The following is a 15,496-nucleotide window of genomic DNA, read 5'->3' as shown; positions in this document are numbered from 1 at the left end:
CACCCCAATTAAGCAGAATTACATTAGCCTGGTTTTCTAAGGGGGAAAGTGGTTTTAAATTAAAATAATATTGGTATAATTTCTCTTTCTCTGTTCTTTTGTGGGGTTGGTGGATTTTTTTTTTTTTTTAATATTTGTTTTGTTTTGGATTTCTTTGTTACTAAACAATGAGAGTTACAAGATCAAGTCTACTTTGTTTTCTCGCTACCTGTGAAATACACCTCGATTCCAAGGTAATGTTCCTGATCCTGTAAATGGCTACAATGAGAATTGTTCGGGGGAAAAAGGAAAAAGAAAAAAGAAGGCCCCTTGGTCTTTAGAGCTTTCTCTGTTCAGGATTTCTAATTTAGCAGAAAATACAGAGATTTCTCTAGCTGCACTCTCAATTCTATCCGGACGTGGAGTGGACATGGATTTCATTTGTCACCTCCTCTGTTCCCACCAGCCAAACTTCTACATACTTGGGCTATAAAAAAGTAGATAAAAGAGTAGAGAGAGAGGAAAAAACCAAACCAAACCAAACCAAAGCAAAACAAAACACACCAACACAAAGAAAACATGAAGAAAAAAAAAAAGTTTTCAAATAAAATTTCAAGTAAAACACAGAAAAAAATAAAATTAAAAAGTTAAAAAGGAAAAATTAGAAAGAAAATAAAAAGCAAAAATAAAAAGGAAAAAATTAAAAAAGAAAAAATTAAAAAGGAAAAAAATAAAAAGGAAAAAATTAAAAAGGAAAAAGTTAAAGAGAGAAAAAAAGAGGAAAAAATAAAAAGGAAAAAAATAAAAAGGAAAAAATAAAAAGGAAAAAAATAAAATAGGAAAATTACAAAGGAAAAATTACAAAGGAAAAATTACAAAGGAAAAATTAAAATAGAAAATTTTTGAAAGAAAAAATTTAAAAATACAAAAAGACCTCACTTATTAAAAAAAAACCCTACATAAAAAATTCAAAGTAATTAAAAATAAAAAAGTATAATCAACTTTACAAAGAGATTCATTATGGCAATTCAACACTTAGCAAGTTTCCCTGGGAATTTACAGACTTGTGGGCATATGGTGCTGAACAATGCCTGATTTACCAACATGAAATTGGTACATTTCCTTGGCAATGTGCCCTGAGCAGTACAAAAATTCCAATCAGCATGGAAAATATGAAAAAAAAAAAATCCTTTACTAAAATGAGAGAGAGGAAAACCAGCAAATCCAAGGAACAAAGAACATCTAAATCCCAGCTTGCCTGGAAAACAAGCTCAGGAATTTCTAACAAGGAAAACTTTTGCAGCTTTGGAGGAATTTGGTGCAAGTTCATGGAATGATGATTTCAAATCTGCTTCCCCTGCTCTGATTTTAAAGGGAAGCGGCATTAAACACGTCAAGTTACTCCTGTCCAAGAAGGATCCCTATTTTGTGTGAGTAACAATCCCAAGAAACTCCAGTCTTACTTGTATTTGACATCTCAAAGTCTCAGCAGAGTTGGGAAGTTTCAATGAAACAAAAGAGCCACAATGCCTGGAACAACAAAATTCTCCTTGGCCAAAATCAGGACATTTATTTACAAATCCAGGGAGGAGGAGGAGGAGGATGACACCAGGAACACACTCCAGCTGAAAGTCACCGTTTATTGGAAAAGGCAGGAAATAAAATGGACACTCTCTGGTTCTGCTCCAGCAATTCTCCGGGAGTTGGAGAGAAAAGTGGGAACCTCAGACCGGGACAGGGCATTCCAGGGGCTCTGCCTCGCAGGGGCTCTCTCCTCTTTTGCCAGCTGCCTGCAAGAGGAAAAACAACGGGAGTCAAGTGTCAAACCTAGGCAGGATGTCCTTGGTTCAGGCAGATGGAACAGGCCCCCCCACAGAGCGAGTCCAGGCTGGGCGCTGGGGAGCTCCGGCAATCGGGGACCGCCCGTGGCACCAAAGGGCTGGAAAAGCAGCCCCGGCTGCGCTGCCCGGGTTTGGTGCTGGCACACGGCAAGGTCTGGCCACAGGGGCAGCACTCAGAGCTGGGACCGCAGGAGAACGGCCCAAAGCCGGGTCCAACATCCAGCAGTGCAGGCAGCACACCCCGGGAGAAACTCAGGGGGGAGAAGCCCCCCGGATGCTCCCTGCACACTCCACGTTCCCGGCCTTTGGCAGCTGTGCCAGGGCCTCCCTCAGAACACCGACCTCACCGTGCAGCTCCTGCTAAATAGGAGAACCTGGGGAAACCACGCAGAAATCCAGGCATTTCCAGTTCTTGAGAGCCAAAGCGGCAGCAAAATGGGTGCAAACTTCGTGCTGCTGCGCGAAGGGAAAACAAACCCAGTGCCTCCCACAAATTCAGGTTTATTAAAATAATCCCGGTATATTTTCTCTTTCTTTGTTCTTTTAGGCAATGGGTTTTGGGGCTTTTTAGTGGTTTTTATGGTTGTTTTGTTTTGTTTTCAGACCCTGAGTCTGAAGGTACTGGTTCTGCTCAGAACAGTTCATTTCCAAAAAGCAGTGAAACTAGGAAAGGTGCTTCCAAGAAAAACGTGGCCTAGGAGACACATGCAGCTGGGTTCCACAGTTCCAGTCCCCCTCCCAAAGGCTCAAGATATTTCTGTACTTGCAGCACAGGACTAGGAATCAGGGTGAACGCAAACTGGTTTGCTGGCTTTTCTTCTGCCAGAGATACAGAGCGGAGCTTTCCTGTTCCTCGGTTTCTTTTGTGTGGTAGCAGGGGTAATTGCAAGTGTTAAGAAAGTGATCAAAAATATCCATAAGCCTTCTTATAGTGATTAAAAATATCCATAAGCCTTACCATAAGGTAAACTCAAGACAATTGCTGCTGCCTCTATTTATCTGTCTTTTGAGTTGCTCACAAGGTGATCCTTCGCAAATGCTGGCGCTGACAAATCCAGCAGATACATACAGCAGCCCCAGAAGTATGTGTGGGCATTTATGAGTATTGATGTGGGCACTTGCCTCCCAGATTCTCATCTGCATGGGAAATAGATGGTTTGACAGGAACAGATCCTGTCTCAGCTTGGCCAGTCCCAGCTGTCTCTTACTAAAGAGTCACAGAGACCAGGAATGCTCAGGCAAGAGGTAATTCCTCAGATTTGCTGGATGTAAATTTGGGAGAAACATGGTAACTCATAGCTTGTACTGCTGGAACTCCCTCAAGATCCAAACCACAGGCTCTGTTCTCCTGTGTGCTGCTACCAGTGGGGCAGAGTGGGGAAATTCATTCTGAGTTTTTGGAGAAAACTTCAAATCTCACAGTAAGTAAGTAAGTAAGTGCTAGGTAGTGTTAGGTAACAAAAAAACCACAAACAAATCCCAAACCCAAAGAAAGGGCTCAAACCTGATCTCAGCAATTCTTTCCATTCGATTCTCTCCTCGCTTCTTTCATCCTGTGAAAGCTCACCCGGCTCTAACATTCTCTGTCCACACAGTAACTCTTTCCAGCCTTGGTCAGTGTCAGAGCCACACACTCAGCTTTGGCTGGACAACCTTCAGCTTCCACAGTCCACTTCCTCAGACTGTTCGCTCCCAACTCTTCCTACCTGCAGTCACAAGATTTTAGTAGAGCAAAACATCAACCTGATTTACCATGATTCATTTATGATTACTATTTCAAGATAAAGTTACAGCAAAAGCATTAAGTCCATTTCCACAGGAGGCAGAAGAAACATGGCTAAAAGTTAAATGAAGATCTGGAGAAGTGAATCAGAACGAACTAGAAACAACTGATCCAATTTCTGAGACAGCCAGAGGAACCTAATGCTGTGCTTGATAAACAGAAAATGCTAACTACCAAGAAAACTGAAGGAAAAGTGGCTAAAAGTCTTGCAGAGCACAAGACAGCAATTACAGGAAGCAGTCCAGTACATGTTACAATGCACTGAATTGCTCTGAGTGGAATAAGCTGTTCTGCAGAAACCATTGAAGCATATTAAGACTTCTCAGAGGTGATTTCAACAAAGAATGATGTAAGGTTAAAACTCACCCTGTGCGGCACCTCTTGCAAGACAGCTGGACTTTCAAGAGGAAGCAGCTACTCATGAATGCGAGCTTGCTTTTCCAGGGTTCCTGGCCTACAGCTGAGATGCCACAGGTTACATCAGGTTACAGAGCACTTCCCACTCTGAAGCCAAAAATCCAAACACAGCACTCCTTTAGAACCCTGAGAGACAGCCGTGGATTCTGGGGATACGGGATACAGTGAAAAATGGCACCAAGACACCAAGAACAGTGCAGTGCTGGCAGGCAGAAGCAGCATCCCTTTGCCAGAAAATGCCATTCTGCAGCCAAGTTAGTGCATGAGAGAATTTTACTACCATGCAATAAAAAAAGTACTCTAGCAGTGGAATGAAGAAAAAAATCTCCAAACCCTGTCCAGAGTACCAAGGGGAATATCCACAGCAATACAGCAAAATAAATGGGAACTTCAGAAAAAAAAAGAGACATTAAAACCAGTCCAGATGAACAACCACTGTGTATTAGGACAATGCCTGCACAAAAGGACTCTGGTGCGGAGCCTTAATTGAGGATACAGTTTTTAATAACCCCTTTGAAGTGCTATAAACCAACTAAACCCAAGCACACTTTCATTTTCTAGACAGATTTTAAGACAGCTGAGTGAGAGTCTCAAGCACGTACTCAGTTGTCAGAGTTGCCTTTGCCCATCTTAGCAAGGACAGAGCAGATGTGGCCAGCACAGGGCAGAGCCACCCCAAGTCCTGCCCGAGCCCCTCTGGCCACACTCCCTGCTGATCATGCGGACCCCTAACAGGCTCCAGCCAGGCCTCTTTGGTGCTTGGTTTGTGAACTCTTCCAATCAAATGCGAAGGAACCCTCTAGTGCCCTGGACCTGGTGATATTTTCTGGGCTGGAATGCAACTTCCCACACAAAAGGCAGGCCAGGTTGGTTTGTTTTGGTTCTTTTTCTAGGATGTGCCTTACACAGGTGATGTTCCCTACAGCTGAGCACTGGGATGCCAACAGCACCAATACAGAAAACCACCGTGGGACAGAGCAGCAGAAGACGCTCCCTCCAGCCTTGCCAGAGATGTAACAGGAGCACCCTCAGTGCCATGCCTGGTGAGTGCAGTGGAGCTGGCAGGCTGACCCATAAACATTCTGCACTTACCTTTCAACAGAGTCAGTACGGACACAGAACAAATCCCTCTTGCAGTCGAGATGCCTTGAGGCGTGCATGTATCTGCTGCCAAGGGTCCTGGAGCAGCCAGAGCAGAGTAGGGTTTCTACCATGCTGCAAGCAAGGAATAACATTTATTCAGAAGAAAATAAGGCACCTCTCCCCATCCCTTTTCTTAAAAATAAAAAAAAAATTTAAATCATGCATTAGAACTTTTTTAACCTTTCATTCATGCTTTACACAGTATAAATGATGAGCACTCATCTTTTAGCCTGAATTTGTATCAGCTCCTCAGGCTGGCTAACCTCAGCAAGACCAAGACCATCAGAATCGCTGAATTGTGGAAGGGGCCTTCAAGCTCACCCCATTCCACCCCCGGCCCTGGGCAGGGACAGCTTCCACTATCCCAGGGTGTTCCAAGCCCCGTCCAACCTGGCCTTGGGCACTTCCAGGGACACAGGGGCAGCCACAGCTTCTCTGGGGAACCTGTACCACGGCCTCACCACCCTCGCAGGGAAAAATTTCTTCCCGACATTTAATCTAAAGCTGCCTCCCTTGTCCATCACTACATGTCCTTGTGAGAAATCCCTCTCCCTTAGGCCATACGCGGCTTGTACAGCCCACCCCAGATAAGTGCTCCAGGGGCTCTCGGGCCACACGAGCGCTCCGGGCCCTTTGCCGGTCCCCAGCGCCGGGAACCCCCGACTCCCCCGGGACTGTGTCCAGCCAGGCCCGGCCCTCACCATCCGCACTCTCCGGGGAGCTCGGAGCCCTTCCGCCCCGGGTCCGCGGCGACGCTGGCGGCCGCAGCTGCGGCGGGAGGCAGGGAAGGAGGCACGGCGGCAGCGACCGCGGCGGCGCGGGGGTGGCAGCGCTGGTACTCACTGCGCAGCAGGATGGGACCGCTGTCCTCGACACTGAACCCCAGGTGCGGGTGTCGCCCAGGGGGCGCCTGCAGCCGGCGCACATGAACACCATGGGCGTGGGGGCCGCGTCCGCCCGCCGCTCCTGCTGCTGCCGGGCCCGGCCGGCGCCCGGCTGCAGCAGCGACAGCGAGCGCTCCAGCTCCGGGCACAGCGCCATCGCGTCCCGGCCGCCCGCCCGCCGACGGGCCGGCAGCGAGCCCGACAGCGCCTTGGAATCGCCCGCCGAGAAGGCGGCAGTGACGGCGGACACCGCCCCGGGACCGCCCCGGGACCGCCCCGGAACTGCTCCCGTTTTTTCTTCCTCTTTTTTTTTTTTTTTTTTTTTTTTCCCTCTTCCTTCTGTCAAACAAAGAGGAAAGATGTGTCGAATACACCTGCAGCAGAGCCTTGGTTCGGCCGCGGCTATAGGGTCCAAACCGGGCGAACTCGGCGAGGTTCGGCGGGGCTTGTTCGGTTCGACTCCATTCCAGTCGGCTAAACGCGGTTGGGTTCGGCTGTTATCGGTTGCACTCGGCCATTTTCGGCCGTTCAGCTTAACTCGGCCGATCTCGGCAATGCTCGGCTCTTTTCGGCTGTTCGGAGCTCCTCGGGTGTTTTCGGCTCTTCGGCTACACTCGGATCTAACCGGCACAGCTCGGCTATGCAGTCGCTTAGATTCCGCTCTTCGGGACAGCTCGGCACGGTCGAACCGCACTCGGTGCCGCTCCCCGCGCTCCCGCAGCTCCGCTCGGCTCCCTGAGGGCGGCGCGGGCCGGGCCGAGGCGCCGCACGGGCAAGCGGGGCCGGCTCCCTTTAAACACGCAGGGCTCGGTGTTTTCCTGCTGCCGAGTCCCGCGGGCGGCCCGGCCATCGCACGGACACGGCCGGGAGCGCGGAATCGAACAGGAGCTCCCGGGCAGTGACTGCACTCGGGCACTAAGAACCAGCTTCCAGCCCGGGGCCCCTTGGGGCCGGGCACGGGGCAGAGCTGCAGTACCGCGCTGTGTCCACAGGGCGGCAGCACCGCGGCCCGGCCCGGGGCTCCCCGCGCGTCGGGGACACGCAGAAAGGGACCCCCCAAAGAGAACGTGCACAGAAACCCCCTAAAAGAAACGCCCCGAAAGACACCCGGCCGCCGCTTAAAAGAGAATCCCTGCCACCAAGCAAATTCAAACCAAAAAAACCCCTCTGTTTTAAGCTCTATTCCATTATTTCTTTACATTTCTTATTTTAATATTGATCATTACCATGTCTTTTTTCTAGTCATATCTATGGATATAATATATAGACTACTGTATATAATATAAGTAATGAGAAATATTATAGATTGTATTTACTTATGATATTATTTTTCATATTTCTGTTTTTATTATATATATTCATATTTTTGTACTTAGTTTTTAAAATTCGTGTCTATTTCTGTGTGTTTTAAACTCTATTAATTCAGTAACCTAAACACGACAGCACCCCAGTTAAGCAGAATTACATTAGCCTGGTTTTCTAAGGGGGAAAGTGGTTTTAAATTAAAATAATATTGGTATAATTTCTCTTTCTCTGTTCTTTTGTGGGGTTGGTGGATTTTTTTTTTTAATGTTGTTTGTTTTGTTTTGGATTTCTTTGTTACTAAACAATGAGAGTTACAAAATCAAGTCTACTTTGTTTTCTCGCTACCTGTGAAATACACCTCGACTTCAAGGTAATGTTCCTGATCCTGTAAATGGCTACAATGAGAATTGTTAGGGGTAAAAAGGAAAAAGAAAAAAGAAGGCCCCTTGGTCTTTAGAGCTTTCTCTGTTCAGGATTTCTAATTTAGCAGAAAATACAGAGGTTTCTCTAGCTGCACTCTCAATTCTATCCAGACGTGCAGTGGACATAGATTTCATTTGTCACCTCCTCTGTTCCCACCAGCCAAACTTCCACATATTCGGGCTATAAAGGAGTAGAGAGAAGAGAAAAAAAAATTGAAATAAAATTTCAAGTAAAACACAGGAAAAAATAGAATTAGAGAGGGGAAAAATTAGAGAGGGGAAAAAAAGAGAGAGGGGGAAAAAAGAGAGAGGGGGAAAAAAGGATAGAGGGGGAAAAAAGAGAGGGGAAAAATAGAGAGGGGAAAAATAGAGAGGGGAAAAATAGAGAGGGGGAGAAAATAGAAAGGAAAAGTTAAAAAGGAAAAGTTAAAAAGGAAAAGTTAAAAAGGAAAAATCAGAAGGGAAAAATTTCCCACAATCCCTGGAACAACAAAATTCCACTTGGCCAAAATCAGGACATTTATTTACAAATACAGGGAGCAGGAGGAGGAGGAGGATGACACCAGGAACACACTCCAGCTGAAAGTCACCGTTTATTGGAAAAGGCAGGAAATGAAATGGACACTCTCTGGTTCTGCTCCAGCAATTCCCTGGGAGTCGGAGAGAAAAGTGGGAACCTCGGACCGGGACAGGGCCTTCCAGGGGCTCTGCCTCGCAGGGGCTCTCTCTCCTCTTTTGCCAGCTGCCTGCAAGAGGAAAAACAACGGGAGTCAAGTGTCTAAACGTGACTAAAAAACCCCTCTATCCCTACACTTACTGAAAAAATAATAACCAATACTCTATAAAATTAGCCAAACTAATGAACAACATGAAAAAATCTGGACTACTAAAAAAGATGCATCACTACCCTCCAAAAAATACCTAAAAATCCATCAATACCCACGTTCCCAAAAATAAAAGTAATATAAACCACCAAAACAACAAACAAATCAAACTACAAAAATAAAAATATCACAATTAAACTTAAATTAACAACACCAAAAAAATTTCCTAACGCAATAACCCCATAATGCCTCAAACCATCCAAACAAAAATGCCACCTCTTAATACACACAAAACAAAAAGATCAGTTGAACCATAAACAATACCTCCCACATTAGCTGCAACTATAGAACATACTGCAATCAAACAAGCCAAAGAAATAAAGCCCTAATAATCCAAGAAATCAAAATCCAATTCAAATATTAATATACCCTAACAAATGAACTACATCTCACTACCTGAGACCCACCAAAACCAGCACTACCTACTCACCATAATAAAAGCCACAAGCACCACGAAATCAATAAAAACCTGCCCTATACCTCAGGCTACAGCCCATGACACCAATGTAAATCTTAGAAAACATTTCTTTGAAATACAGAACAGCCCACCAAAAAAAAAAAAATCAACAAAACTCCAATCAAACACAACCTGATCAACACCTCCATTAAGAAGCATAACATGAAATCAATAGACCACATCCCTTGTCAAATCTCATGTCCAAACAGAGTAAAAACTACAAAATAAATTATTAAAAACCAGCTTAAAATCACTAAAAAGAAACTTTTTGAAATGAAAAACGGCATGTAACAAAACACCCAAAGCTCCACCAGGCAAGCTGGCCTTACCAATCTGAACCCTTACATACAATAAACAAAAACAAAACCCCAATAATACGTTTCAGAGGTTTATTTTAAAAAGCTATTTAAATTAATTCTACCTCAAATACAAACACATCCATCCATTAAGTTATCTACACTCCAAACCCAAATGACACAAAATAAATACCAAGAAATAAATCAAAACCCCATATAGCACCAAAGAATGTAATATTGTATAAAACCCACATACACAACGCGACATTCCCGTTCCAGCTGGGCAATTCCAGGGAATGAATGTGCTGGGAGCGCTCCCCGCGAGGCGTTCGGGGCCGGGGCAGAGGCGCCTCAAACGCAGCAGCACAGCCCGATTTAAACCCTTCAAATGCTGCCAAAGCTGAGCTTTTCTTCAGTTTAAGCCCTAAAACTGAGGCAACAGAGAGCGCTCACCTCACCCTAAACCAATACCACGGCCAATAAATGTATTATCCTCCTCAATTTAATCCCCGACAAGAACAGAAAAGGAGCTTGTTTCCTCACATTAAATCTCTCCAGTGATGGGAAAAGGGAGATTTTTGCCTCAATTCAAACCCTTTAAAAAGAGCAACAACGGGGCTTCGCAGCCACTTTAAACCTTAACATGATAAAAACGGTGGGGGTGTGTGTGTGTGTTTACCCTCAGTTCAAACCCCGAATACAGCAACAATAGTTTTCCGCTTCTATTTAAAATAGGACACAGGGATTCCCTGTCAACTGATACCCTTAACACCCTGGATAAGCCAAGTTTTCCTTCAATCAATACCCTTAAGATCCCAGGTGAGTGGGGTTGCCCCCCAGTTTAAACACACAATACCAGAAGAGGAGTTTCATCTCTCCGTTTAAACTCCTTTGGTTCTCATAAGCCCCCATTTTTTTCTGGGGACACCAGAAAGGGATTGGCAACATGAAATTGAAAATGAGAAGATCCCCCTCTCATCGCAAACCCACTCTGGCTCAGCTGCTGCTGCCCCGTCTAGCACAAAGGTTTGCCCCCAGCACCTCCTTCAAGCAATGCCCCACACCCAAGTGCAATCAGCTGCTCCCCCAGACCCAGTGAGAGGCTCTCACCATCACTCCATGAGACACCCCCGGGAGCCCACCATAAGCCTCTCTCTTCCAGCAGCTCCATGCCAAACTAAGCTGAGGGAAACCCCTCTTAAAGCAGCTTCAGCAGGAGCCGCCCCCTCATCACCATCACTGTTGGGGCTGCTCTGAGCCTTCATCATCCTCACAGCTCTCACTGGGGCTGCTGCCACTCTGAGTGTGAGGGCAGGGGGGACTTGCTGCTCCTTCCCTGGACAGTTCACTGTCAGCACTTGACACACTGGGGCACCAGACTTTCCTTGTTATGGATAAGGATCCCTCTTCTCCTGCAGGTGCCCAGGGCTGAAATTGGGATTCTACCTCCAAAACTCTGTGTGTGAGGTTCATCATTCCTAAGGAAGTTCCTAAGGAAATTCCCCAGCAATCATTAGCCTTCATTTACAATTTTTCCTTCGGAATCATTACTAGCTTGTCTTTCTGTGGAAGTGTTTCATTGAGAGTTCAGGAGCTGGGTTGGCTTGTTTATGATCTAGCTGACAAGCCCAGGCAAAATCCAAACACCCAGAATGACTGGGAAATATGGAGATGGTTTAAATATTCCCCTCCCCTGCAACTTTGTTCTTCATTGCACATCCCCAGAGCAGATTTACTCCATCCTTTCTTCCCAACAGCGCCTCTCCATCACAAATCCCACTTCTCAGACACAAACCAAACAGAAATCTACTACAGGTGTTGGCCTGGAAAGTGAAATTCTTGGTACACCAGGCTACATGATTAAAACACACCCATGCATTGACGGTCATTGAGGGAAAGCTTTTCAGTGGAGAAAATTGCCTTTTTGGTAGCCCAGAGAGTAAAAAAGGAACACGAGTGGGCATGGAGAAGGATGGAGAAAAAGAGTGCCAAACACATGGAAAGGACAAATGGATACAGTACCAAAGAGGGAAACAAGGAACCAGAGAGGAAACAACCACAGCACCTGCCGGTGAGGGGAAGACGGGCGAGGTGCTGCACAGGCTGGAAGGACGGAGGCTCACCGAGAGAAGGGTACGATAAGTGCGAAGGACTGGGTGGCGACTGCAGACAGGTACGGACAAAAGGATGATGAGAGGGACAAAGAAATAGAGTCACAGTGCAGCACAAAGGGAAGAAAAGAGGAAGGAAGAAGAAGGAAAGATAAAGGTATGGGCAGGGAGGGAGGGAGCCAAAAAGCAGGACAGACCAGGGAGAACGACTGAGCAACATTTATTAAATAAATATTGAGAGTTTATTCCTTAAAAGAAAAAGAAGAATGAGAGAGTAAAGTAGTGAAAGAGAATGGGAGGGGGAGCACACAGGACAAGAAAGGAACACAAGATGCACCTATATATGCCAGTCTGGCTTGACCTTTGCATGCGTTGCTATCATTGCCTAAGAGGTGATGAATAGGCATTTTTTTTATAACATCCAGGGATTACATCCACTTTCTGAAAGCATCCAGACACAAATACTAATCTCTGAGTATGACTCCCACAGCAGAAAAGCCTGATTATAAAAGCCTATTATATTTGACGAGGATACTCAACCCATTTCCTTGACAGTCAAACACCAGTAAGCAAGGCCTTCTGTACCTGAAAGGAGCCTACATGAAAGATTAGGAGGGACTGTAAGGGCCTGCAGAGACAGTGACCCACAAAGACTGTGCTGTACCTAGGCCCATCTATGTTCCTGGCACTTTTTCTGCATTTAGATTTTTTGTTCAGAAATTACCATGTGGCCAAATCTCTGAGTCTGGCAAAACAGCGTTTAGTGCTGAACTGATGTGACAGTCACTCAGAATCGCCCAGAGCATGAGCCAGCTTACAACCCTGGTGAAACTCAAGTGACACCAGCTGATGCATATGCTCCAGCTAACACACTGTGGCTGGGCTGTAGGTTTGCCTAGGTCAGGAGCAAATAGTCAGAGCTTATCTTCTCCTGGTTTGAGGCCTGGTTTGGCAATAACACAACCCTCTGGTAAAGGGTCAGTGTCAGTGCCCCAGGGAAGACTGTCCTGAGCCCCAGCTTCTGTGTTAGCAGCGGTGGGCAGGTGGAACTCACCTATTTCCGGATTCCAATCCCTTTGTTTGTCATTCCTGCTTGTTTCTAGGCACTGAAAGTTCATTTCAGCTATTCTGAGAGAGCACTAATTGGTCCATGGATTTAAGGAAGCAGCCAGTCTTTGGGAGTGTGTGTTGCCATTCGAGCCTTGTCCAGCATGGGGGCACAGGGGGAGAGGAGTAGGACAGGGAGTTTTTACCAGGCCTGTGCTCATGGGCTGCAGTGGACACCTGTGCTGGTGGAAATGGAAATGGGATAGTGTGAAATACAAAGTTATGTTTCGTGTCAGGGAAGTGAAGAAAATCTGGGTAGTTGTAGTTGTGGAACACGGCCATGGGACAGTTATAAACATGAGTTCTAACAAACAACCAAGGAAAGCATGGAAGGAGTTTTTGAATAAATCTTTTGCTTGCAATTACCTATTATAAATCTCAAGCTATTCTGTAATAAGTGTCTTTTAATTAAAACTTTAGAAGCTTGCTTTGTATTAAAGAATTTTAAACTGTAGTTTTAGAATGTAAAAAGGCTTTTTAGACAAAAGAAGGAAGTAAGAATGGTCTCTGGCCTTCTCACAGAAGGCTGGAAAACATTCTGGATACGAAAGAAGGATTTCAGCTTGCTGATTTATGGTTCTTCAAAAGGGAAACTGGACATCACTATCGAAGGTTGACAGACCTGGAAAATAGAAACTGGACCCCACATCTGGAAGCTGGACCCCACCACCTGGGATGCATATCCTGGATGTATATCCTGGAATATTGAAATCTGAAATAGATCACAACAGAGTATAGAATTTGAACAGGAACCAAACATTACCACCATAGATTTATGATTGTTAGGAATTGAATAGTGACGTTAAAAATTAGAAATGGAAACTGCTAAGAAAAGCTCATGAATCTGTATGAATACAGCCAATAAAATACCAGCAAGTCCAGCAAATCAGTGTACAGTGGGAAGAGAAAACCCCTACCACTGTACCCAGCGCTGCATTTGCTCATTATTTACCGTGCTAATTATTCATTTATTAAATTGAATTGCTGCTTGACATATTGGCCTTGTCAAGCATTTCATTTCTAACAATTGAGGGAAAAACAACTTGATGGGACACAGCTCTGGCACCACATCTCCTCTTGCTCCTGCAGTCATGGAAAGCCACAGGTAGAAGTACCTCAGACCGTGCATCCCTGAACACCGGGACAGCTGGAGTTTTACCCAGATCACAGCGTCCTGCCCAACTGCTCAGACACAAGCACAAGCCAATCACTTTGCCCAGCACTATCCCTCATTTTCCTCCCATTGCTCCCAAATCCTCCCAAACCCCACCCATGTCTGTGCTGGGGCCAGTGCCTGCCCCAGGGCCAGTGCCCGCCCCAAGCCCAGTCAGAGTCTGTCACCCAGCCCTGCACCAGCTGCCACCCCCGAGAGAGCTGGAATACACTGAGGGCTCAGCTCCCCAGGCTCTCGAACTCCCAAACCAGTCCTTAGATGCACAAATAACACCCAACCTCCCCGTCACAGCAAACAGCAGCACTTCATCATCCCCAAGGAACTCCAGCATTCACCTCTTCACCTTTTCCAGCAGACACGGGTAGGACTGGGCTGTCAGAAATGGCATTCCCATGGCAGTTAATCCCAGCAGAAAGGAAAAAAGAAACCCTGCATCCCTCTGACCCCACACAGTGGGTAGGACCAGGGGCTCTCCAGTGCAGAACCCCAGGGCCAGAGCCTCTTGGCTTTGGCTGCTCATACACCAAAGCTTATGGCATCACTGGGCCCACTTAAATGTTTTTTTCTGTCCTGGAGAAGGAAAAAAAAAAAGAAAGAAAAAAGAAAAGAAAAGGAAAAAAAAAAAGTAACCCACTGTGGAAGTCAAAGGATCCCAGCTTTCACACCTCCCTTTTGACTGCTAACTACAGTTTCTGGTATAGAAACCACTTAACTGCACATCACTGAGCTGCAACCCGAAGCTGCTCACAAGCAGGCTAAGGCAAGCAGTGCACACAGCACCAAGAAGCAGCGCTGGGCTTTGGGGAACACAACTTTATCAGGTTCTGAAGGGGATGTCATTTGGGAACAATCCTTGCTGACTGGAGGCAATTCAGGCCGCAGGAGCAATAGGAGACCACGAATGCCTAGAGGCAGCATCGCCACAACTGCGTGATTTGCGCTTTGGCCACCGTGGCCCCACAAGGGCAGGACAGGCCTGAGGCGGTGGCGCCCGGGGAGCGGTGAGGTCCTGGCCGCGGACCGGGACCTTTCAGCCGGAGGCGGTGCCGCCCAGCCCTCCCGAGGCACTGCGCATGCGCAGCTGCGGCCGCTCCCTGAGCAGCGCAGCTTTTCCGGAATGACGTCATCCGGGCACTGCGCACGTGCAGCCTCGCGCCGGGCGCTGCAGCCCCGCCTGTCCGCCAGCAGGGGGAGGCAGCGAGCAGCCCCACAAGCAGCTTTCCCCCTTGCTGCGCAGGCGCAGCTTCCCACCGTACTGCGCGTGTGCCGCTCTCCAAGTCGTTGCTGAGTCCTTTGCTTTTTTGAGTCCTGTCGCTTATGTGCACGCATTTTTGCTGGGTGTTTTTATGTTTGAGGAGCTTTGTTGCTTTTTAATGGCGTATGCACGGCGCTGCAGAGTTGTGTGCACGGGTGGTATCCTTATTTGCAGTGCTAACTAGCAGAAGAGCCCAGCCCATGCTTGGGTTTGGGAGGAGTGCAGCAATGCACAAGATGGAGGTTCGAAACAAGGCAGGTCGATGCTGTGCCACCTGGCAGATGAGTGTGGCACAGAACAAGAGACTACTACACACACAGTAGCAGAAGTCAGAATTGTGACAGGGGAAAACATCCTCTCCTTCTCACCTCCCACACAGCAGCCCGGGATGGACACTTGGAGCACATCCAGCAGAGCACTAAGACCTCTGCAGGAGCC

At 46.7% G+C, this 15,496-nt stretch overlaps 1 protein-coding gene across 5 annotated transcripts; it reads right to left on the bottom strand.

Annotated features, from left to right (window-relative positions):
• Positions 1-1,632: 1,632 nt before the first annotated feature.
• LOC134552431 (uncharacterized) lies at positions 1,633-11,161 on the bottom strand. Of its 5 annotated transcripts, none has more exons than XM_063401145.1 (5): positions 6,007-11,161; positions 5,113-5,235; positions 3,970-4,063; positions 3,325-3,526; positions 1,633-1,769 (listed from the first exon to the last, which is right to left on the bottom strand). In XM_063401145.1, the coding sequence occupies exons 1-2, from the start codon at positions 6,895-6,897 to the stop codon at positions 5,125-5,127; spliced, it is 1,002 nt and encodes a 333-aa protein (XP_063257215.1). In that variant the 5' UTR covers positions 6,898-11,161; the 3' UTR covers positions 1,633-1,769; positions 3,325-3,526; positions 3,970-4,063; positions 5,113-5,124. The 5 variants fall into 5 exon arrangements, with proteins under 5 accessions (XP_063257215.1, XP_063257213.1, XP_063257214.1 ...); XM_063401143.1 differs by having other exon boundaries at positions 3,970-4,166; positions 6,007-11,160; XM_063401144.1 differs by having other exon boundaries at positions 3,970-4,107; positions 6,007-11,160.
• Positions 11,162-15,496: the final 4,335 nt, after the last annotated feature.

Source organism: Prinia subflava, chromosome 6 (assembly GCF_021018805.1).
Source record: "Prinia subflava isolate CZ2003 ecotype Zambia chromosome 6, Cam_Psub_1.2, whole genome shotgun sequence".
Lineage (NCBI taxonomy): Eukaryota > Metazoa > Chordata > Aves > Passeriformes > Cisticolidae > Prinia > Prinia subflava.
The sequence above is the reverse complement of the archived record's forward strand: the minus strand, read 5'-3'. Positions and strand labels throughout refer to the sequence as shown.

Coding starts and splice junctions, on each gene's coding strand:
- LOC134552431 (XM_063401140.1), bottom strand. CDS start 6,897: ATGGCCGGGCCGCCCGCGGGACTCGGCAGCAGGAAAACACCGAGCCCT.